At 41.4% G+C, this 25,405-nt stretch overlaps 1 protein-coding gene across 6 annotated transcripts in view; it reads left to right on the forward strand.

The window, feature by feature from the left end:
* Positions 1-25,405, forward strand: part of cnksr2a (connector enhancer of kinase suppressor of Ras 2a) — a 496,755-nt gene that overhangs the window by 322,653 nt on the left and 148,697 nt on the right. For all 6 annotated transcript variants that reach the window (XM_072584887.1, XM_072584893.1, XM_072584891.1 and 3 more), the window contains one exon: positions 6,621-6,850. In XM_072584887.1, the coding sequence (XP_072440988.1) occupies positions 6,621-6,850 (230 nt within the window). The remainder of the gene's footprint in view (positions 1-6,620; positions 6,851-25,405) is intronic.

A 25,405-nucleotide genomic window follows, 5' to 3' on the forward strand; every position in this document is an offset into this window, starting at 1 on the left:
ATTACAGCAATTCACCAATGCTCCTTTGACAACACCTTCCTCTGCTCCTGAGAATGATGTCAGCAGATGCATGGGAGCACTGAAAGTTGGAAATATCCCTCCAAATCACACATGTCCTGATTTGTAACAGTATCACCGTTACTTCATTGTTACAGGGCAAAACCCTGTTAACTCCCTTCCATAAAGACCTATGGATGTGCCTACACCACATGGAGAACAGTGGTTCAGGATGGGTAACAAATGCTGCATCATCATTGATACCCACATCGTGAAAAATATAGAAAACCTATCGTAACTCCCTTGCAGTCATTAGGATGGAATGTCTGCCAGCTAGCAATTTGAAGAGATCTAGTTTGGGACAGAGAGGTGCCAGTGAGTGTCATTCTCAGTGTTATCCTGTTTTATTTATCTTATGGGGTGAGACAGCAGTCTTTCAAGCTCCAGTAACCCAGAGTTTGCTGACTCTGCTCTAAAATCTAGAAAGTATACAGATCATTTTGGAGTGCATTTACCTTTATTGTTGACAAAATAGAGCAAGTTGACCCAAAAAAAACCTCAAAGTTGCGAACCTTACCATGATGTGGAGGAGCCAGTGTTGGACTGAGGTGTACAAAATTAAAAATCACATAACACCAGGTTAAAGCCCAATTGGTTTAATTGGAAGCACTAGCTTTTGGAGCGCTGCTTCTTCATCAGGTGGTTTAGATTAGATTAGATTACTTACAGTGTGGAAACAGGCCCTTCGGCCCAACAAGTCCACACCGCCCCGCCGAAGCGTAACCCACCCATACCCCTACATCTACATCTACCCCTTACCTAACACTACGGGCAATTTAGCATGGCCAATTCACCTGACCTGCACATCTTTGGACTGTGGGAGGAAACCGGAGCACCCGGAGGAAACCCACGCAGACACGGGGAGAACGTGCAAACTCCACACAGTCAGTCGCCTGAGGCGGGTATTGAACCCGGGTCTCTGGCGCTGTGAGGCAGCAGTGCTAACCACTGTGCCACCGTGCCGCCCGTGGTTGTGGAGAAGAAGACCGTAAGACACAGAATTTATAGCACAAGATTACAATGTCGTGCAACTGAAATGTTATATTGAACAAACCTGGATTGCTGTTAAATCTTTCATCTTTTAGAATGGGTTGCAGGTTTCGGTTCATTACTGTGTAAATCCCACAACTTCTTCTCAGTCACCTTCTCGAGATAACTTAAGATTTTATAACAAAAGGTGACATCTCAGCTCAGACAATGCATTGAAGCTGTGAGGTTAGAGTCTACCTGTATCCCAATTTTGAATCAGACTGGTTCTATTTCCAAAGTGGAATTTACAAAATATTACATGGATTGACTGCTCTGACTCTGACTCTGACACGGGCAGCATTTACCAGCCCATAGCCTGTCTCCTGCATCCGGAGCGTCTTGGGAGGATTTCCTCCTCTTCTCCTGGCGATAACAGTACCAAGGCTGCAGGGCTGCAATCATCTCAGACTCTGAGGTTTCCTTGACACTAGACAGAGGGGGAGAATCCACAGTTTCTGACAGGCCATCTGGCTGTTCTGAGGGGTCAGGCATGTTTAGTTCTTGCCCATTTGCAAGGTAGCAGCTTTCAGATGATCCACGTGTTTGTTCAGGACTGTCTCACCCACCTGAACTTTGTATGTCATGGGACCTGACCTCACATCAACCACGACTCGTAACCATACGGGGCCATTCCCATGGTTCTGCCACCAAACTTCGGCCCCTGAAGTAAATTGTCTCTCTCACTAAGAGAAACATTGATGTTCCTGCTACCGGTATGCGGAGTTGAGACAGCAAAGGTCTTACAGGGCCTGGACTGAGCAAGAAAACTCATGGGCCAGTATCCCATCACCAAGTCACCCTTTATTTACATGTGTACAGTATACTGGCTGTAGCCAGCCAGCTCAGAGCCAGTTCCCGAGATGAGGAGATTCTGGATCTCCTGTTTACTTTTTTTTAAGCAGTGCCCTTCACAAAGAGACCCCATTTATTTTCGTTTTCATTTTTTATTTACTCTTTTTCTTTATTAACTCCCACACTACCGCCTAACTGCGGTAGTGCTTATTTTTCCCCAGCACCCATGGTGTGTGTGTGTGTGTGCAGGTGTGAGACACAGTGAGAGACACAAAGTGCACGAATCCTTATTCAATTACCATCACCAGGAAGATAGGAAAACTCCCGAGTGGCCAGTGACAAGCAGTGCCCTTCGCAAAAGGGCAATGCTGTGTGATCAAACAGTGAAGGGGAGGGCAGGGATTAAATCAAAATAGATTTGGAGGGAGAAATAATGCACTCCACTCCCTGTGGCGCCCAGATCTCCTGTTTATTTTTTTCTCTCTGGTTTATATATTAACCCCCACACTACTGCCTAACTGCGGTAGTGCTTATTTTTTAACCCAGCACCCATGGTGTGTGTGTGTGTGTGTGTGTGTGTGTGAGAGACACAGTGAAAGACACAAAGTGCACGAATCTTTATTCAATTTCCACCACCAGGAAGATATGAAAAACACCCGAGTGGCCAGTGACAATCAGTGCTCTTCACATCAAAGGGCAATGCTGTGTGATCAAAACAGTGAAGGGGAGGGTAGGGACTAAATCAAAATAGAGTTGGAGGGAGAAATAATGCACTCCACCCCCTGCGGCGCCCAGATCTCCTGTTTATTTTTTTTTCTTTCTTTTTCACCAGGAAGATAGGAAAAAAAATCTTCTTTTTTTTTGCTCCTCTGTTATTTTATTTTTTTTATTTTTAAAAAAAATTTTTTTACCCCCCACACTACCGCCAAACTGCGGTAGTGCTTATTTTTTCCCCAGCACCCATGGTGTGTGTGTGCAGGTGTGAGATACAGTGAAAGACACAAAGTGCATGAATCTTTATTCAATTGCCACCACCAGGAAGATAGGAAAAAAAATCTTCTGTTTTTTTTTATTCCCCAGCACCCATGGTGTGTGTGTGCAGGTGTGAAACACAGTGAGAGACACAAAGTGCACGAATCTTTATTCGATTTCCACCACCAGGAAGATAGGAAAAACACCCGAGTGGCCAGTGACAAGCACTGCCCTTCAAACCAAAGGGCAATGCTGTGTGATCAAAAAGGTGAAGGGGAGGGTAGGTACTAAATCAAAATAGAGTTGGAGGGGGAACTAATGCACTCCACCCCTTGCGGCGCCCAGATCTCCTGTTTACAGCAATCCCCCAGGGCTCCTTGATTGGCCCAGGTTAACAACCCCAGTGAAGGATTTCATAGTCAATGAGATCCACCTGGTTGCAATCACAACACTTTGCTTCACTTCTTCCTTCTCTATTGGAGATGGTTTCAACCTCTGTTCAGCAACTCTGCAATCACAGTTTAGGAACTAACACCCTGAGCAATCAAGACGGACAAGCCATATCTTACCAAGTAGGACTGAAGATAAAAGAGCTGCCCAGTGGACTGTCATAATGGGAAAACAATCATTCAATTATAATATTTGGAAATGGTGCCACTGGTTGAAGTAACCTGCTTTCCCATCTGCCAAGAGCTTTTGTGAAAAATTCCATTACCTCGTGTCTGATTTTCTACAGTTTCCTGAGTGCCAATAGTTTTGAGTTTCTCCTGAGTGAAGCAGTGCAGATATAGCAACTAACTTGCAAACAAAATCTTTCGCTTTCACATTCAGTGCTCCAAGCAGAGAAAGCTAGACAAAATCTGGTATATCAATTCTTTCCAAGTCAAGGAAGCCAAGACTGCAGGCTTCAATCTGGTTTTGGCACACTGAACCTCTAGCTGAGTAACATTAATATAGACGTGCATCTTGGGTGGAATTATGTACATCATCACCTCCTCTTTCTATTGCATTTCTTGGTAACTGTTTGGAAAAAGTTTGGCAAGCATACAAAGATTTGACTCTGCTAACCGCTAAGGGAAGCTGCAAATCTTATGCATTAACCATAATTTTTGTCAACAGCAGTAAAGAAACTCTGAAGTTTTTTTAAAATCAAAAACATTAACAACCCTCTTAGAGAAAAATAAATCCTCCTTTTCTCCTTCTTAAATTAGAAAACTTTTTATTGAAGCATCTCAGTTGATTGTATAGTGAAATGAGACTCTAGAATAAATAATGGAAAATAAGGAAATGGCAGATGAATTCTTGAGATATTTTGCAGTAGCCTCTTTACAGCACATAAGTAACATCCCCAAAACAGTGATAAATTAGGAAATGAAAGGGAGGGTAGATGAAAGTCTGGAAAATCATAATGACCAGAGAATAGTGCTGTGTAAATTGTTGGAGCTGTGAACAAACAAATGCCAGGTGCCAATGGACTTCATCTTAAAGTCTTAACAGAAGTGGCCAATGAGATAATTTTTGCAAGTTTTAATTTTCCAAAATTCACTAGATTTGGAGATGGTCCCATTAGATTGGAAGATAGCAAAAGTAATTCCTTTATTTGAAAAGAGAGGGAGACAAAAAGCAGGAAACTGCAGGTCCATTAACTTAACATCTGACATTGGTAAAATGTCACGAATTATTATGAAAGAAGTTTAACAGGTCATTTTGATACACTCAAGGTAACCAGGCAGAGTCAATATGGTTTTACTTAAGTGAATTCATGTTTGATCAATTCCATTGGAGTTCTTCATGGAGATAATGCATGTTATTGATAAAGGGGAACCAGAAACGTACTTTAAATAGATTTCCAGAAGAATTTTGATAAGATGCCACATCAGAGAAAAGAATCTCAAGGTGTAAGAGGTTGTATATTGGTCTGTTCAGGCTATTAACTGACTGACAGGAAGGTAAGTCGGTCTTTACAGGCTGGTAAGATGTAATGAGTAATATTCCACAGGGATCAGTGCTGAGAGTTCAACTGGTTTCTGTATAAATGACTGAGGTACACAGACTGAAGGTATCGGCAAATTTGTGATGACATAAAGGTAGGTTGGAAAGTAAGTTGTGAACAGGACTCATGAATACAATTACCATAATATATGGACAGACTAAATGAAAGGGCATAGTTATGCAAATGGAGTGTGATACAGAAAAATGAGAAGGTATCCATTTTGGCATAAAGAATAAAAAAGAAGCATATTATCTAAATGGTGAGATATTGCAGAGCTCTCATCTACAAAGGGATCTGAATGCCTTTGGAACGATTACACTGAAATAGTGGTAGAATCAGGGTTTGTGAGTATTTTTAAAGCAAAATAGATGTTAAGTAAGGTGTTGAAAGGTTAACAGGAGTAACAATGAATGTGGATTTGAGGTTACAGTAAGATGAGCTAAAATCTTATTGAATAGAGAAGCAGGCTCAAGGGGTTGAGTAGGTCTATTTTTGCTCTTGATTTAGATGTTTGTACATGTGCCCCCTAAAATAAAAACCAACATTCCATTTGCCTTCCAAATGACTTGCTGTACCTGCATACTCTTTTTCATGGTTCATGCACAGGGTCCCACAGATCCTTCTCTACTACAGCATTTTATCAGCTGTCTCTATTAATAATTGTCTACCTTTCTAACATACCTGCAAAAATTGACCTCATGTTTTCATACCTTATAGTCCACTTGCCAAATATTTTCCCATTTACTGAATGCATCTATATCCCTTTGCAGACTCTTCATATCCTCCTTACAGCTTGACAAAGTTTTATCTCGCCAGCAAATGTGGCTACAATATTTGGTCCCTTCACCAAATCATAAATATAGATTGTAAATAATTAAGGTCCCAGCACTGATCCCAGGGACACTTCAGTTTGATATCCTGAAAATTACCCATTTTTCCCAAATCCCCTTTTCCTGTTCGTTCTCCAGTCTTCTCTCCATACTAATATATCATCCCCAACACCATAAGCTCTTATCTTGTGTAGCCTTTTATGTGATACATTATTACCTACCCTTGGAAAATCCAAATAGTGCAACTACTAATTCCTCCTTGTCCACCCTGCTTGTTATATCCCAAAAGAACTTGAATTAATTTGACGAATGTTATTTACCTTTCACAAGACCATCTTGACTCTGCCTGAGCATGTTATGATTTTTATTTTAATACCCTGCTATTATCTCTTTAAAAATGGACTCTAGGCTGATCCAGTGACAGGTATTAGGCTAACTGGCCTATAATTTTCTGCTTTCTGTCTCTATCCATGAATAGAGGGTTTGCATTTGTGGTGTTCCAAATAACTGGAAGCTTTCCATCATTAAGACAATTTTGGAAGGTGTGAAGATTTGCATCCATTATCTCTGCAGCCATTTCTTTCATATGATGTGAGATAGAAGATCCAGTGGACATTTCCACCCTAGTTGGTTAGTTTTCAATCAGTGTTTCCCTTACTTTTCTTTTCAAGCAATAGTGATTGTTTTTAATTCTTCCCTTTTACCCTCTTAGTTTTCTATGATTCTTGGGATGCTTTTTGTGTTTTCTATCTTCCTAAGGAGTTCATCGACATTGTCAAAACTGTTTCTCCTCCAGTGAAACATTTGTGGCTTCTTGTTGACAGAATAATTATTGGCAGAATAATTGTTTGGTACTGTTGTTCTATTTGTGAAAGAAATCACCTGCTTGGATAAATATATTGATCACTACAAGGTTTCTTATTATGCACTTATTCTTTTAAACATAGAAAGCTCACTGATGAGATACATGAGTGACGATAAGATCCCTATCATTCAAGAGGAGTATTTATCTAAAAGAGACACAGGCAAGCGATCCAGAAAGAAGAGTGACAAATTAAGCAGTCCCAACCATCCCATCAGTCATTATGCACTGCCAACACCAGTACATCTAGACACCGTTCGACAGGAATCTCTGAGTACACCTCTGCCAGAAAACAACACCATCACGCTATATCATGTAAGTACATTATAACTTTCTCTTGAACAAGCTCTGAATCAATATCACTGAAGTCTGCATTGAATAGTTCCTCTGTTCACTCAGGTATGCTTTATTCCCATGTATCAAAAACAGAGAGAACTGGACCTAGTTTCAGAAGCCACTGTTTTGTTTGGGTATGTTCTATGGCAACATAAATTCTAAAATCATTCATTTTTGGTTAATGCAGGCAGTCATGAAAATTGTCTCTGGTGCTGGAGGTTGTATTTATAAATCACATTCAACCATGATACCTAAAGCAGTTCAAGACAATACACTTGATTTACAAATTAATTTATGATGGTGACATTAATTCATTCCAAAATAATACATAGTTTAAAGATTGTATCAGTCTATTTTAGCTACGATTAGACATTGGATGTTGTAAGATTGAGGATCCTTGGGTGGTGTGACATAGGATGAGCAGCATGGTAGCTGATTGTAATTTTATTAACCGAGACACTCAATAAACTGTGAGAAGGCAACACCTTGCTTTTTATGTAGCACCTTTAATGGAGTCAAATGTCTTAAGACATTTCACAGGAATGTTCTGAGCAAAATTGGAGACTGAGCCACAAAAGTAGATTTAAGGCAGATGAATGGCAATTTGTCCAAAAAAAAATTAAGTTTTAAGGAGCTCTTAAATACCATGAGATGAAGGAGCAGAAATAAACCATTTTGCCCATTGCATCTGCTGCATCATTCAATGAAATCATGACTCATCTGATAATCCTCAACTATGGTAAAGAATCCCACAAATTCACAACAGCCTGAGATAGGAAAGTCCTCATCATCTCTGAGCTAAATGGGATGATCCTTTACTCTGAGATTATGCTCTCTGGTCTTGGATTGTCCCAAAGGGATAACAATTGCCTTGCACCTACCTTGTCAAGCCTTCTGAGAATCTTGTCTATTTCAATAAGGTCGCCTCTCTCTCTCTTCTAAACTCCAACGTGGAATGTGGAGGTGAACGTGCATCCAGGAGTGCATTGGAATAGTTACTGAAGGCATGAATGAGGGTTTTCACAGCAGATGGAATGGAGAGCCTTTGTGATGGTACCAGTATATAGTTGGAAACTGATTTAATATAACATCAAGATTACAAACAATCTGATTAAGAAGGGTAATACAATGATATCCTTTATTTTGAGAAGAAGTTTTATGTTCAAAAGAGTATTATACTTAGTTATACAAAACATTTTTGAGACTACATCTTGAATACTGTGTGCAGTTTTGGTCTCCTTATTTAAGGAAGGATGTAAGTGCGAAAGATGATGTTTACTAGACTTCCTCTGTAATGAGTGGAGTATATTATGAGGAAAGATTCACAGGCTGGGTTTGTTTCAACTGGACTTAGAGAGTGAGGGGTGATTTGGTTGAAGTATGTAAGATCCTGAATGATTTTGACAAGGTGGACATGAAAATGATGTTTACTGATGTGGGAGAGTACAGAACTAGGAGATTCTGTTTTAAAATTAAGGGTTGCCCCTGTAGGCTGGAGATGGGTGGATATTTTTCTCTTAGAGAATTGATCAACTTAAAACAGTGCCTCAAAAGGCAGTGAAGGTGATTATATCACAATGGATAGAAGATTGGATAACTACCACGAAACACAGAGAGTCGGGATAGATGAGTCATTTTCAGATTGGTCAACTGTAACTGGAGATCAGTGCTATCAAATATCTTCCATCTTTGTTAATGTCTTGGATGAAGGGGGCAGGTGTATGAAAGCTAAATTTACCGATGCTGCAAGAGTAACTAGAAAAGAAGCGGAAATGGAGCAAAGAGTCTGCATAGAATAAGTTAAACAGAAATTTGGCAGATGGAGAACTGTGAAAATATGAGGCTTTCTGCCTGTATAGTTAGAACAGAATGACAATGATATTATTTAAATGGAGAGAAACTATAGAATTCTGTAGCAGAAAGGAATCACAACATGTTAGTATATAGTTATAACACCTTACACAATCATGACCACTGATATGGGCGGCACGGTGGCACAGTGGTTAGCACTGCTGCCTCACAGCGCCAGAGACCCGGGTTCAATTCCTGCCTCAGGCGACTGACTGTGTGGAGTTTGCATGTTCTCCCCGTGTCTGCGTGGGTTTCCTCCGGGTGCTCCGGTTTCCTCCCACAATCCAAAGATGTGCAGGTCAGGTGAATTGGCCATGCTAAATTGCCCGTAGTGTTAGGGGTAGATGTAGATGTATATGTAGGGGTATGGGTGGGTTGCGCTTCGGCGGGGCGGTGTGGACTTGTTGGGCCGAAGGGCCTGTTTCCACACTGTAAGTAATCTAATCTAATCTAATATCCAGTGCATACATTGAAACACCGCCACCTTCAACTTTCTCTCCAAGCCCCTCATCATCTTGACTTGAAAATATATTTCCATTCATTCACCTTCACTGGGCCAAAATTTGGAACTCTATCCTGAACAGCACTGCTGGTGTGCCAACACCTAACTGGGTGATGTAGTTCAAGAAAGCAGCTCACCACTACCTTTAAAAGGGTAATTAAGGATTAGGTAATAAATACTGACCCATCCAGCAAAGCCCACATCCCTGAGTGGATGAATTCAATTTTAAACAACTGAAGAGGATACTCTGTACCTCTGCCACGCCTGGTTAACTCAATATCATTACAATAATGTGTATCTTTCTTCATTCTTCATATTGCCTGGTTGATCCTCTGTAATCGTAAAACTCAATAAAATAAATGATTTTACTCAGAGCTCCATCAAACTAAGGAGGCTTCAAGCCATTCCACATCCAAAAATCTGCTCCGAAAACTCTGCTCACACGTTGAAAGCTGTGACAAATCACAAGATAGCAGCAAAGACAGTTCACACCATTGTAAAATAATTAATGACATTCCAAATAGCACAAACCACAACATTGTTAAGAAAAAGTAATGTCATCCTATTGTCCAATATTAGCATATCTTGTAAAAATGTCCAATAACTAAAGATGCCTCCTTACTAAAATCTGAACATTTGTTCTGCGGTCCAAACTCTGTTTGAATACTAAGTTATATTGAAATCCATCCATAAGGGCTTGGCATATATTGCTAAAAGACTAACCTGGATGGCAGAGCCATTTGGGGAAGCTGGCTTTTATTTCAAGGGGAATGGTAAATAAAAGTGCTGCAGAGGACATAAGTGAAACCTCACAGCCAAACTGCTATATACAGAGTTGCTCTCCTTCTGTAGGATGGGGTCTACTTGCATGGGAAACAAATGAAAAAAGGTTCAGGAGTTAATTCCAGGATGAAGGTATTGTTTTATGAGGAAAGTTTGAACAATGTATGTGTATACTTATTGAAATTTAGAAAATGAAAGGATAATCATGTTGAAACATAGATTTCTGAGTGGATGTGACATGGTCGATGCCAACAGGATGTTTGCCCTTGTTGTGTGCTTTAGATGTAGGCAGCACAGTTTTAAAATAAGAAGTTTCCTGATTAAAGTAGAGCTGAGGAGATTTCTTTTTCTCTCAGTTGTTTGGCTTTCACAGAGATCAATGAAAGCTGGGTCATTGAATATATGCAAGATTGAGTTAATCAGATTTTGATCTTCTACACTTATGAAGTCTACCACCTTGAAGGCAGGCATTAGATACACGGGAACACTCCAACCTGAAAGTTAATTTAAAGATGGCAGCAGAGTAGCAGCACTGCGTTCAAGCTCCTGAGCTCATTCGCTTCCTTTCTTCCTTCCTTTCCTCCTTCCTTTCTCCCTTTCCTTCCTACCTTTCTTCCTTTCTACCATTCCTTCCTTTCTTTCCTTTCCTTACCTTTCTTTTCTTCCTTTCTTTCTTTTCTCTATCCTTCCTTCCTTTCTTTCTTTCATTCTTTTTACTTTTACCTTTCTTTCCCCTATTCTTCAAAGTCTTTTGCTGCCTAAGTATGTTATAGGACCCGATAATCAGAGGTTGCGAGTTGGCTCTGCCTGACGATGTTCCATAGTAGACAAGCAGGAGGCTGGAAGAACACAGCAAGCCAGGTAGCATCAGGAGGTGGAGAAGTCAATGTTTCGGGTGTAACCCTTCTTCAGGATTCGGGGTGGGTGTGGGCGGAGCTGCAGATAAAGGGGAGGTGGGGGCGCAAGGTGGCGAAGTGGGGGTAGGTGGAGACAGGTAGAGGGTACAACCTGGTTGGTCAATGGGAGGAATGAATCCAATTGGTGGCTGAGAGGAATGGGAGGTGAGGAGGGGCTGGGAGGGAGTCAGGGAATGGGAAGGAAGGTGATTTGAAATTGGAGAACTCAATGTTGAGTCCTCTGGGCTGTAGGCTGCCCAGGCATGAGATGAGGTGTTGTTTCTCCAATTTGCGGTCTGATTTGTTGTGGCAATGGAAGAGGCCAAGGATGGTCATGTTGGAAAGGGAGTGGGAAGGGGAATTAAAATGGCGGTGACTGGGTGAGCCCGACTGAGATGCTCGGCAAAATGCATCCTGAGTTTATGTTTGGTCTCCCGGATGTAGAGCAGAAGGCTTACACCCAAAAATTGACTTCACCACCTCCTGATGCTGCCTGGCTTGTTGTGTAGTCCCAGCCTCCTGCTTGTCTACCTTGGATTCCAGCATCTGTAGTCTTTTTGTCTCCGACCATCTTCTAACCCAGTTGGGGCACCAGTAGTTAAAGAATCAAAGTTGGCAGTCGTGTCAGCAGCAGCAAGCATTCAGCTCCTCCCGAGATTCCAAACTGTGGCTTGGCCAGGGTGCCTACATGGAGATAAGATTTAAATATCTGGGCATTTCTCATTCCTCTTGGCGTTGTTTCCTTTATTTCTGTTTTTTTTTTAGCTCAGGTTTTGTAATCAAGTGTGTAACCAGGCTGGCACCGCAAAATGGTGACTGTAGACTTTTCACTTTACTCCTATATTCCAATACTTGACTACATGTGTCAATAAATGCAATTCTAATTCTAATCCACAAAACCATCCTGAGTTAGAAGCACAAAACTGTCTTTTACTGGGGCTGGGTCAAAATCTTGAAACTCATTTCCTAAAAACACTGTGGGTCCACCAGCAGCAAACAAATTGCAACAGTTTAAGAAGGCAACTGGCCTTCTTCTCAAGGACAATTAGGGTCAGGCAGTAAACGCTAGCCTGACCAGCGATACTCAAATCCCATAATGTAAAAAAATCATCATGGGTCAGGCAGGAAATTGGAGTTAGGACCACAATCAGATCAGCCATGTTCTTACTGGATAGCAGAGCACACCTGAGGAGGCATATGGCCTTCTACTGCTCCTATTTCTTATATTGTTCATAGAATACCTACAGTGTGGAAATAGGCCCTTGGGTTCAACAAGTCCACACTGACTCTCCAAAGAGTAACCAACCTGGGGCCATTATCCCTACTCTACATTTACCCCAGACTAATGCACCTAACCTACACATCCCTGAATACTATGGAGAATTTAGCATGGCCAATTCACCTAACCTGTACATCTGGGAGGAAACCAGAGCCCCTGGCGGAAGCCAATGAAGACACAGGAAGAACGTGCAAACTCCACACAGACAGTCACCCAAGGCTGGAATCGAACCCAGGTCACTGTGAGGGCTAACCACAGAGCCACCATGCCACCCGATTAAATCAGCCCTCACACTATCACCATCAAACACTGTTTGAAAGAAAGATTTGCACACCATCTGAGGCTCAATTATATCCCTGTTTCTTGTATCTGCTCACTGCCCAGGTTCATCTTAATAATTTAGTAATCAGCTTGAATTAGTGTATAATTGTGGAGACTTATGAATTGCAATCATTAGTACGGAAAACAAAATTGTTGGAAGAAATTTCCGATCATCTAATACATTTGGGATCTAAAAGTACTATTGCACTGAGGAAATCTATAGCTGGAATGAGTAATTAGGTGGGCATTGTGGTAGATTAGAAATCCTTGAACTTCACTCTTGCCTCATATCATGCTTTAATTTGTTCTGTATCACTGACTGCATCTTGAGTGTTAAAACTGCTGCATGATTCACTGTAGCCTTATGCCAACAACTTATGCTGTTTCATTCCTTGCTGACCTTTGACCAGATCAGCCAAAATGCTGATAGATTTTGATTATTTCAAAGCCAAGTAGAACACATAAACTGCAGTTACGTTCTATTGAGTACCCATTACATTATTCCTGCTGCCTCATACTTTCTTCATCTATTATTAATGCACAGAGCCATTACATTACACTGTGCTAAAATAAATTATCAAATTAAAGAGCTGAGCACAAACGTGATTTAGGCATTGAGGTCATATTGACTTACATTAGAATTTTGCCGCTGAACTTGTGGAGAACTCCTAGTGACTGATACTCCTAATTTTGCATTTGAACATGGAACAACAAGACCAACTGATATTGCTTTATGGAATGTGACCATAATGTCAATCAGAAATTGCAGTCCACCATGTGACTTAATTAATTGTTTATTCACAGCAATGAAAACAAATACAACTTGGCCTTTCGTCCTTATTCCAGTTTTTTAAATCTTTGCCTTTTTCCTCCCTCTCTTGAATTAAACTGACAATACTGGATCTACACCTCAAAATTTCAATAGAATAAAAATGTTGAGGCATACAGTGTTAGATTAGATTCCCTGCAGTATGGAAATAGGCCCTTTCCCAGCAAGTCCACACCAACCCTCCAAAGAGTAACCCATCCCCCACCCTATATTTACCCCTGACTAATGCACCTAACACTATGGGCAATTTAGCATGACCAGTTCACCTGACCTGCACATCTTTGGATTGTGGGAGGAAACTGGAGCACCCGGAGGAAACCCACACAGACACAGGGAGAATGTGTAAACTCCACACAGGCAGTCACCCAAGGCAGGAATCAAACCTGCATCCCTGGCGCTGTGAGGCAGCAATATTAACTACTGAGCCACCATGCCACCATTGCTTAACAGTTAGTTGTTAAGCAACTAATTAGTGCCGCATGTTAGTGCATAATCATAGAATCCCTACAGTGTGGAAGCAAGTCATTCTGTCCATAGAGTCCACACTGACCCTCTGAAAAGAATCCCACATCGACCCACCTTCCCCCTCTCCTGCATTTCTCACGGCTAACCCACACATTCCTTGATTGTCAGGCAATTTAGAATGGCCAATTCATCTAATGTATGCATCTCTGAAATGTGGGAGGAAACCGGAGCACCCGGAGTAAACCCATGCAGGCACGGGGAGAATGTACAAACTCCACACAGACAGTCACCTGAGGGTGGAATCAAACCCAGGTCCCTGGTACTGTGAGGCAGCAGTGCTAACCACTGAATCACCTTGCCGTCCCAATTCTCTATTTGTTTTGTGTTGTGTCATCAGGATGAGGATAGAAACAGCACGAATAGCGCTCTCAAATTCTGAATGTGTGTTAACTTCAAAGATTACAGTGTGAACAAAAGATATTCTATGCAATATGCAAGTGTAACACAAACACGAACACAAGCTGTGGCGTGCTAAGAAGCAAAACGTAGAGAAAAGCTTTTAGGCACAGAAACTAGTTAGGATCTGGAATGGACTGTTGGTGTCTTCATAGGGATTTGAGTTTTTATTTAAAAGGCAATAATATGCAGAATTATGGGGAGAAGGCTGGTGAATGGTAATATGTGAAATGCTCATTTGGACAGGAGGTGCAGGTATGATGGACTGAATGGCAATGTTCTATGTTGTAATAATTCTGTGATACTTACAAACATTAATTTATTCTACCTATTAGGCAAATGTCCTAATGCAGTTCTGACTTTATCACTGGTGTTTAGCAGTACATTTTCCTCCCTGAATAAATGCTACAGTCAACTGGACGCAGATGGTTTTATTTCACTTGGTTCCTTCATGAGTATGTAATGTTGCCTCTCCACTGCCAAGGTTAAAGGCATCGGTTTGTGGCTGGAGAAGGACTATGAGGGGGAAAGGCAGAATCCGTTTGTTATTGAAAAGATAAGAACTAATCAAAAATGGGAGAGCTAGGAATGAAGTTCTACTAAGGTACTGTGAGGAGTTAGGAATTAAAAAGTCAATCTCGAAAATAAAAGTCTCAGAATTCAAACCTGAGCCATATGTAAATTGTCATAGGAGCAAACAGATTAGAGATTTAAATGTGCGGCTGAAAGAGTGGTGTGGGATGCAGGGATCCAATTCATTGGCCATTTGGACGAATACTGGGGATGGGATGAGCTATTCTATTGTGACAGACTTGGCTTTAACTTGAAATGGAGACCAGAAGTGGTGGAGAAACTCAGTAGGGTTGGCAGCACCTGTGAAGAGAGAGGGGCACAGTGTTAATGTTTCAAGTCCAGTCTGACTCTTCTTTGGACTGAGAGTTCCAAACAAGAGCTGTACTGGATTAAAAACCTGAATAAACTGCGGATGCTGGAAATCAGAAACAAAAACAGAAATTGCTGGAAAATCTCAGCAGGTCTGGCAGTATCTGTGGAGGAAAATCACAGTTAACATTTCGGGTCCAATGACCCTTCTTCAGAAGTCAAGAGTCATATTAGACTCTAAATATTGGGACAGATTTTACACTGGCCAGAGAGTCATTATTCCAGTGTAAATGGGAGTTGCAAATGGGATGCTGTGGAATCCCCATCATACCAGACTCAGAGGAATTGCAGGGAAATTGAATTTTCCTCAGGGGAATTCCTCCATGTTTGGGAGCACCTGAAAGTCTCCATGAAAATTGGAGAATTTGATTGGTTCCAATGAAATAAAGTAAGTTATTCAGGACAGGGTAGATTATTGAATGCAGAGTCTAAATCCTGAGTAACTATTTAAGTCACCCCATATATACTGCACCACCACCTCCAGACCCATTATATCCCCCACGACCCAGACATGGCACCCCTGGGAGTTGACACCCACTGTCCCAGCCATTTAAAAACCCCAGGGAACAGAGAATTGCACCTTGGACCCAGTAACACAGCACATCCCATCCCCTCCAATCCCTCCCACTCGGACCTACCTCAATACTTAAATGGGGCCCTTGCAAACTTGCACAGACTGACACCCTAGCCTGGATCCAGCTGGCACCCTGCTTACATGGTATCCTCACACTCACTTTATGACCTTATCCTTGGGCCGACTGCTGGGGAAGGGAGCAGAGGGAACTTGGTTTTACTTTCCTCAGATCATGCAACAACCATCAGAATGTGAGTGCGCCTTTGTGTTTTCGAGGGAGATCTGAGCGAATCTCAGTTTCATATCAAAGGGCCAGAGTAGCAACCTGCGTGAGATTGTCATTCCCTGGGAAATCTGTTCCTCATTCCACAGTCGATGCCAAACTTGCTGAGATTCTCCTGCCTTTGCTGTTTGTATTTCAGGTCTCCAGCAACCTCAGTGCTTTGCCTTTATCCACTTAACCTGGCTGGGAATAAAGTTCAGGCCAATAATTAGGATGGTAGTTATCAGTTTTTGTCCAGTAAGAAAGAAGGAGAATTCAGATTAAGGCAAATTTGAAAATGTGGTTGAAAGACGATCAAGGTTGGAAATTAAATATTCCAAGGTACTTGAAAAATGAAATAAGAATTGGGTATAAGGCTATGTTGACTTTTCAAACATTTGAAATATGTTTTCAGTGCACAGTAAGAGAAAATGGATGTGGTCTGGCATCTACATTCACACTGTATTCTGACAGTAGGATATCGCAACAGTAAAGTGTAAAATATTTTGAGTTTCTTCATAATGGAAAAACCTCACAAGCTATGTTCTTTCCCTTAATTCATAAAGGAATTCATGGCTAACACTGGGAATGTTCTATTTATCCTGTGGCTTCCTGATTTATTCATGGGAATGTTGAAATTAACCTTCCTGTTGAAGTTTGTTTTGAACATTGAATGGGCTTATTGACTGATGCAAGCAGGATTTAGCTAGCAAGTTATTTTTCATTCAGGTAAGATTTTGGAATTGGACTTGTTGCTTTTTGAATTCTGGATGTCCTGCATAATGTGAGGAATGCCTGGGTTCCTGACCCACCCACCAAAAAGATCAGTGGGAAAAGTTTCAGTTGGCTGGAGCCGGGACTTGGTCATTCACTCAGCAAAGACTGGCATCTCTTTAATCCCAGCAGTGCCAATGTGGGCAATGGGCATTGCTGGGACCACCTCAATTTCAGGATCCCAACGCAAAATTACGTCTCGGGATCTCACAATGAGAGAAGTGGGGAGATCTCTGGATTGGAGGGGATGGTCATTTTGGTAAGACAGTAGTGGGATTGAGGCAACAACTGAATGTCCCAATTATGAAAAGAGGCCCGTGATGGAGGAACCATGCTCCACTTTCCTGCTGTGCCCCGTACCTCCACATTCCTTAGCCTGACCTTCTTCTATTGGCCTCAGTCACCAGCCCTCATGTGCTTAACAGTTGGACACTTGGGGGTGTCCTTCCTGTGCCCAGTTCAATTACTGTTCAAAAAATAAGCTTTCTTGTTTCTGAGTAACTAAGCAAGATGACAGCCATTGTAAGAGAGTGGGCTCATTAAACATCTCATTCTTAAAGTGACCACCAAAACTACATTATTTAAGATTCACACTGAAGAAACCAAAATAGAGTAAAATTAATTTTTCATTAGCTGTGATGCAAAGGCATTAAAATATTTTAAAATAATAAATCTCTTTCGGCAATGTAATAAAATCTGTCTGGTCTTTAATTTGTATCTTTATCTCTGGAGTAATAGTTACCATTTTAGGTTTCTGAAAGAACTCCTCTTGGTCTTTTGGGTTCTACGTTTATTTTGCTGTAACCTACTTCTTCCAAGTTGCGGCACAAGATGATAACTTTCAAGTTATGATTAGCATTAAAACCGAGTTTGGACAAAGTTTTTGTTTCCTCAGTTGTGATAATAACTGTAAACCAGCAAGATTTTGATAAAGATAGATAGAACTTCTAAGCTTGGGGTTTGCAAGATTTCAGCAGGTCTGCCGATCGGCCTGTTGATAGACCCTCACCACACTTTCAGGGAGACCAGTGGACTGATGAGGACTCTGAGCAAGTGTAGCTCATTTTAATCCTTGTCCACTGCAAAAGTCTCACCCCTCAGGCATAAAGAAATCCCAGGATCTGGCAGAAGCAAATTTCATAAGGAGAAATTTACATCCTGTACAAGTCTATTTTAGTTTTTTTTATGCACCATTTTCCTTGTCTCCATGAATTGTTGACGATTGCTGTGCCAATCTCTGTTTTCTTCAGCTGATGGGTTTCATTATTCCCAGAGTCAGCTGACTAATCAGATATCTAGCTACTGCCACTGTAATTAGACTTTGGTGCCCCGATGTTTGGTACCCTGAAAATGGAGATTAGACCAGATGGTAGCAGGTCTCTTCTCAGTTTCATTTCATGTTGGAAGCTAGGGTATGCTTTTGGAGAGCTGAGGTACCCTTGTGGATATGGTCCCAGGTCACTTTGGGAGTCAGGATCAAGGCTCCTTTCAGAGGGGTCAAGATGCTCTTTAAAAATGAGGGGAAAATTGTGCAAAAAAAAAGGTGCACAGACCCCTTGGAACTGCCCAATTTGTCAAGAAGTATCAAGATTTGTCATTGAGTGTCAAAATGTGTTTTTATGAACGAACGCAGCTCACACAACAGACTAAGTTATCAGTCAATCACCTGAAGCTTGAATAGGATCTTGGTAGGTATTAATTACCATTGAAGCTGTACCTCAACTGCAAGAACACACTCAGTAAGTTTCACACAGTCAGGAAGGAGAGATCACACCCAGGGTGAAATAATAGCCCAAGTGACTATATAGTTTGGGGAATTTGGAGTAAGTGTGGGAAATTGGTTCAGAGGACAAGAAGTGCTCTTTATTTTATTAGCTCATAGTTTGGAAGTTTTTATTTTAACAGGATAAATTGAAGCTGAGGATCAGAGACCCAGCACAACAGAGTAACATCACAAGTCAACCATAAGTTCATTGATTGGTGTTAACTACTAATTTGACTATCAATTATAGGTTACTTTTAGACTCAAGGTAAATATAGATAGTATTTGCAGGCTAAACTCAAAAACCATAAACATTTTATAAATCAAATAAAGAACTAAGTAACTAAGATAGAGATGCAGAGCCAGGCAATGTGTTGTACCTGCATGCTGTGTGAGTTGGTGGATCCCATTGTGGTTCAGAGTGACCACATCTGTAGTAAGTTTTGGTTGCGTGGGGAACTCCGGCTCAGCATTGATGAGTTGGAATCTGAGCTTCGAACACAATCATGGAGGGGAAGATTTACCTGGATGCTGTGTTGCAGGGAGTTTCTGGAATCCCTTAGATTAATTATCTGGAATTCGGTCAGTGGTCAGGGATAGGGACAGGGACAGGAGGGTTCGACTATGAGTGAAGCAGGTAGAGGGATCCAGGAGGTAGTGCTGGAGGAGCATCGGCCCTTGAACGTGTCTAACAGATTTGAGATTCTAGTTCCCTGTCGAGAGGATGAGGGAACTGCACATAGCACCATGGTATAGGGAGTCATTCAAGAATGGGGAGAAAAGAGAAATGCAGTTGATAATTGGAGATAACATGTCAGGGTAATAGACACGGTTTTTAGTGGCCAGGATAGAGACTCCCGAAGGCTGTGTTGACTACCTGGTGCCCAGGTTCAGGATATCTCATCTGGATTGCAGAGGAACTCAGAGTGGGAGGGGAAAGATCCAGTTGTTCTAGGTTACGTGGGTACCAATGATAGGTAGAAAGGGGAACGAGGTTCTGCCAAGGGAGTATAAGCAGGTGGAAGCTAAATTGAAAAGAAGAGCCAAAAAGGTAACAATCTCCAGAATACTACCTGAGTCACAACTAAATTTGCAAAGACTCAACAAGATTAAGGGGGTAAACATGTGCCTCAAAGATTTGTGTGAAAGAAACAGGTTTGAATTCATGCGATATTGACACCAGTACAGGGACCAGAATCCTGGCTAATTGCATAACTGGGGCTGTAGATGGGGCTTTAAATAGTGGGAGGGCAGGTTCAGTTGAATGGAGAATTATGGAAAATGTTAAAGGGAGGATGACCCAGCAGAGATTGCTGAAGTTTCCAACAAGTAATGGGACAGAGGGTATGGACAGGGACAGCAATCTAACTCCAGGCACAGCAGAAGAGGGGACCACTATGAAAAGGGTGTAGTCAACGCAAGACTGAGGGTGTTGCACAGTATAGGAAGCAAGGTAAATGAGCTTGTAGTGTAGATTGAAATTAGAAGGTACGATATTTACAGGTACCACAGACTCGTGGCTGCAAGAGGATCTGAGCTGGAAACCAAATATTCAAGAATACATGTCCTCGCGAAAGGACAGGCAGGTGGGCAGAGGGCGTGAATGGTCTAATCCTACTCTTATGTCTTCTGGTCTTATGGTTGAAAGTGCTTTTCCCAATTAAATGTATTCTGCAATATACAGAACTTCAAGTCATGGAATCACATTTTTTTCTCCTATGTGCGTGATACTTGTGAATATTTGATGAGTTAGGATAGAAAGTGAAGGGGAAATAAGGTGTGTGGCTGGCAGTATGTATAAGGTGGGCATAGATAAATGAAAGGGCATGGGAATGGATACATGCATTAGGTTTCATGGGTTGGAATGGATGGGGCATAGGAGTGAAAGAATGTTTCATACTTCTCTCCTTTTCAGAGAGATATGTTAACCCTTTAGATCTGGTCTCAAAGCATCTTTGGTGTCAGTAAGGCACTGTTTGTGGTTGCAAAAACCATGCTTAGACATGAACAGTACATTAGCTTACTGGGCCTGGCAAGGTTGTCAAAGAACTATCCAGAAAAAGAGTGGAGTTAAAGAACAGTGCAAATCATTTCAACATTCCTGTACGTGTAAATGCTTATTGAATTTGTGGTGCATGACAGATTTCTCACACTTTCATTTTCACAGTGGTGTTCCTATTGATGGACAGCTCCAATTGCTTTTTGAATGCAAATGTTTGTTGACAGAAGGGGTTAAGTATTTAGCTGAAACTTTGTTTTTATACAGGATTAATTGAAGAAATGTTGCTGTGTGATTTTTTTTTAATTATGGAGAGCTTATTTTTATTCATGATATTATCAACAGAGACTGTCAGCATGCTTCCTGAGGTTTACTGTTGGTGGATACTAGGTGAGTTAGCATGGAGAGGGAAGGGTAATTGTTTGGGTATTAGTTGCTATAGGAGCTACAAAATACCATAGAGATGATGGAGAGATCATACACTGGCACAGGAGTTCTAAAGGACTATGGAGAGGTAAATGGGAAACATGTGGTACGGGAGGTATGAGGGGCTGAGGATCATAGGATGACATGGATGGGGCATGGGGAGTCTCTGGGTGTGATGAAGGGTGTGAGCAGGAGAGATATTTTAGGATTTAAACTGTATTTTTCAATTTTGACCAAAACATTTGAGCCCAGAATCAGGCTCTTAGTCTCTTACTGGGGCAGTTGAGCCTGATTCCCAACCAAGCTCCCTGCACACCTTGGACTGCAAATCGGTCATGTAGACATCATCTTTAAGAGGTGAAGCTGAGATTTCTTTTGCCTTTGTACTCCTGACCAAGACTGAAATTCAGGGCCTTCCTTTACAGCTTGCGTATAATAAGAGATGTGTGGAAAGGAACTCCATAAGACAGCTTCACCTAATTCTATGGTGCACGGTGCAGTCTTTGACTGTGTTCAAGGTGCTCTACAAATGGAAGTTGCTGTTGGGCCATACAAGGAATATGTATAGAAATGAAAGACGGATTTGTTTTCTTCTGTGCCTCTGAAGCCAGCAAAATCATTCTGCTGTTTGCACAGAGGTAGAAGGGACTTTGATGATTGCAGCTGCTACTTGTGCTTTTAACTGGGAAAGCTTTCAGCCCTCAAAGAGAATCATTCTTCAAGTAGTAAAGTCATCGATTTGTCTCCCTGTAATCGTTGTGAGTAACTGTTCCTCTTTTTTTCTCAACACCACAACTTCAAGCTTTGAAGCACAAAGCTCCGTAAGAGCTGCTGCCTGTCAGATTTTGTGGTGGCCAAAGCTCAGATTTTTACCACCTCAGAGAGATCGACTTTTCTTTTTCGCAGCAGCAGCAGTATTAGAGTAAGCTCAGGCTTCACATTTGTGCAGTCCCTAGAGGTGGCAGTCTGTTTATCTGGCCAGCTGTTTCTTCAGTGGCCAGATGCTTCCACTTAAATGCCATTTTGATGACCTTTGCATGGAACCTGGAGAGTGCAGAACACATCTTACAAAGACCACAGGACAGTACAGCACAGGAACAGGCCCTTCAGCCCATCATATTATGCTCACTATGATGCCATACTAAACTAATCCCATCTACTTGCACATGGTCCGTGTCCTTCTATTCCTTGTCTGTTCAAGTGTCTGTCCTAATGCCTCTGCAATTTAAATGAATCTGTCTACCCTGGCAACATGTTCCAAGCAACAATATCACCCTCTATATAAAAAAATCTTTCTTCATGCATCTCCCTTAAATTTTTCCCCTCTCACCTTAAACCTTCCCCCTCTAGTAGTTGACGTTTCTTCCTGGGAAAAAGACTCCAACTTCTACCCTATCCATGCCTCCCATCATTTTACTTCTATCAAGTCACCCCTCAGCATCCGACACTAGCGAAAAAAGTCCAAGTTTGTTCAATCCCTCCATTTTGCTTCAATGCAGACAACATCCTGGTAAATCTCTTTTGCACTCTCTCCAAAGCTTTCACATCCTTCCTATAGTGTGCGACAGAACTACACAATGCTCCAAATGTGGCCTAACTGAAGTCTTTCACAACTGCAACATGACTTGTCAGCATTTGTACTCAATTGATGAGGGCAAGCATGTCATACATCTTCTTCCCCACCTTATCCACTTGTGTTGCCACTTTCAGGATACGCGTGACCTGCACCACAAGATCCCACTGTACATCAAAGCTCCTAAGAGTTCTATCATTTACTTATACTTTCCTCTTACATTTGACATTCCAAAATGTATCACCTCACAACTATCCAGATTAAACTCTATCTGCCATTTCTGCCAACTTTCCAACTGATGTATATCCTGCTGTATGCCTTAATAATCTTCCTCACTACCCACAACTTCATCAATTTTCATATCATCTGCAAACTTATTAATCAGACCACCAATATTTTTATCCAAATCCTTCATATGTACAACAAATACAGCAAACTTTGTTTTAACCAAAACCTTATGAATTGGCACTCTCGATAAACTGGCAAAAATTATTTCCCTCAAATACCGAAAGTTTACTATGTTATTGCAATCTCCAAGTAGTCGGTTGAGGGTGCGAGTGAGAAGGCTGCCTGCTGGTAAGTTTTATGTAAGGTAAAGTTTAAGTGATTTATATTATAAACGAAATGTAACAGTGATGTGTGTAGCTGCCCCATTACGCTTCTATTACTTACTATATATTTTTCCATTGATTATATGGACCTTTCGATCAACCTAAACACTCCTGGTCCCACTAATAAAACATTTGCTATTTTACAAACAACAGAGGTCCCAGTATTGACCTGTGCAGAACACCACTGGCTACAGACCTCCAGTCAGACCCCTCCACAACTACCCACTGTCTTCGATGGCCAATCCAATTTTGTATCCAACTTGCTAACTCACCATGGATCTCCTGGGCCTTGATTTTCTGGAGCCTACCACGAGGGACCTTGTTAAATGCTTTAGCAAAGTCCATGTAGACACCATTCGCTTCCCTCTTTAATCATTTTCATAGCTTCCTCAAAAGCCTCAATCAAATTTGTGAGACAAGACTTCCCCATACAATGACATGTTGACTATCCCTAATGAGTCTATTCTTCTCAAAATGTGAGAAAACGCCTTGTAAGAGCAGATCTGTCCTTGGACCATTTGTTTTGGACAGACAGATGCAGCCTTCTGGAGAGTTCAACTGCTCTGAGGAAGAGTGTAATGGTGAAAGGGTTATGAAGGGTGCAGACTAGAGGAATGTTTTCAGTTTTATTCTTTTATTTTAATTCTTCGGATTTGTGCTGAAGATCTGAGGCAGACTTTGTGATGAAGTTGCTTTGACAATTGACAGTCTCATGGCCAGACTTCATTCCTGAGGTTTGATGGATCTCAAACTGAATAGACCTCTCCAGATGGCATCTGGCCAAAGCTCAACAAATGAAGCAGCACATTCTCAACTTCAGAATATCCTTCCCCTTGCAATAAAGGACAACGTTCCATTAGCCTTGTTAATTAAGTTCTTCTCTCCCCCACTGTGAAAACAGACGCAAAGTGCTGATTTAACAAGTCAACTGTTTTCTTATTAGCCATTATAGTTTCACCTGCACCTATCTTTAACTGACCCTCATTTCACTTTAGCACTGTTTATCAACATATTGATAAAGGTCCTCACTAATAGCTGTTAATCCCTTGCCTATTCCATACTCTATTTTTGTACCTCTAAATGCACCTTTATTGCTTTTTATAGCTCTCCCAGTCTGCTTGTTATTTTCACATTTCCTTCTATTTATTCAAGCTTTTTTTTTGAAACTTGATACTGTCTATTACCTCAACTAATGTAATATATTAGTGGCAGATGGTTTATTCCTGTTCTTGGTTGGTGATTAGTTCATCTGTTCAGGGAATTGATTAAATGGTTGGACCTGCTGATTACATAGTGCTAATCTTCTTAATGCTGAGAGATTAAGCTATTGGATACCGAAGCACAGGAGGTTATGCAGTCCATGAGATGCAATACGTACATTTCTGTTACACAGCTACCGACCATTGCAGGTTTCTTTGCGAAATTTAGACACTTAGTGCCACTATAGTTCATTATAATTGAAGATAGTATGACCATCATCAATAATTTCAGTGATTGCTGCTACCAATTGAGAACAACCAATATTTAAATTTATGTTCATGCCACCTTGCAAAAAGAACCAATGAATGATGAAAGCAATGTAACTCCATACAATGAGTCAGTAGGAATTACCTACTTTGTTTTAGCTACATCTAGTTCTGAGAGGAATCTTACGATAGTAACTGCACATTCATGATTTTCCAATCCAGGCTTAAACATAATTTTCTCAGGGCAAAGTTGAAACTGTCTTTTAAACTAGTCTGTCATGATATGACTCAGCAGGTTGAATTTTCTTAAGTATCAGCTAATTGTCGATTTTGGGAAGTTTCACGGAGGGCTTCTCTCCGTGAGCTGTTGCGATTTTTCTCTCATAGTTCTAGGCTGCTCACCTCTATGCATGCACATGGCCACATCTCTCCTGTCATTCTGTCTTACACTGAGCAGCAGAGGAGGTGCTCACTGCTGCTAAGACCTTCCCATGTTCTTGCCACTGACGCCATGTTTAAAGCCCAGCTGTGTGCCCATTGGAACGCTGCAGAACAGGAACTGCCTTCATCGGTTTAGGGGTGAGAAGAATTCTCGAGGAGATAACCAGGAGAGATGAATTCACACCCGCTTTGCTCACAGAAACCTGGAGAACCTGGTGGTTGGAGTGTGGAGAGAAGAGAGACCGTACCAGTCTGGCTTGAGGTTGCTATTCAGGTCAGTGTGGTGTCCACAGTTGTCAGGAACCCTCCAAAGTGCAGGAGG

Source organism: Chiloscyllium punctatum, chromosome 15 (assembly GCF_047496795.1).
Source record: "Chiloscyllium punctatum isolate Juve2018m chromosome 15, sChiPun1.3, whole genome shotgun sequence".
Classification (NCBI taxonomy): Eukaryota; Metazoa; Chordata; class Chondrichthyes; order Orectolobiformes; family Hemiscylliidae; genus Chiloscyllium; species Chiloscyllium punctatum.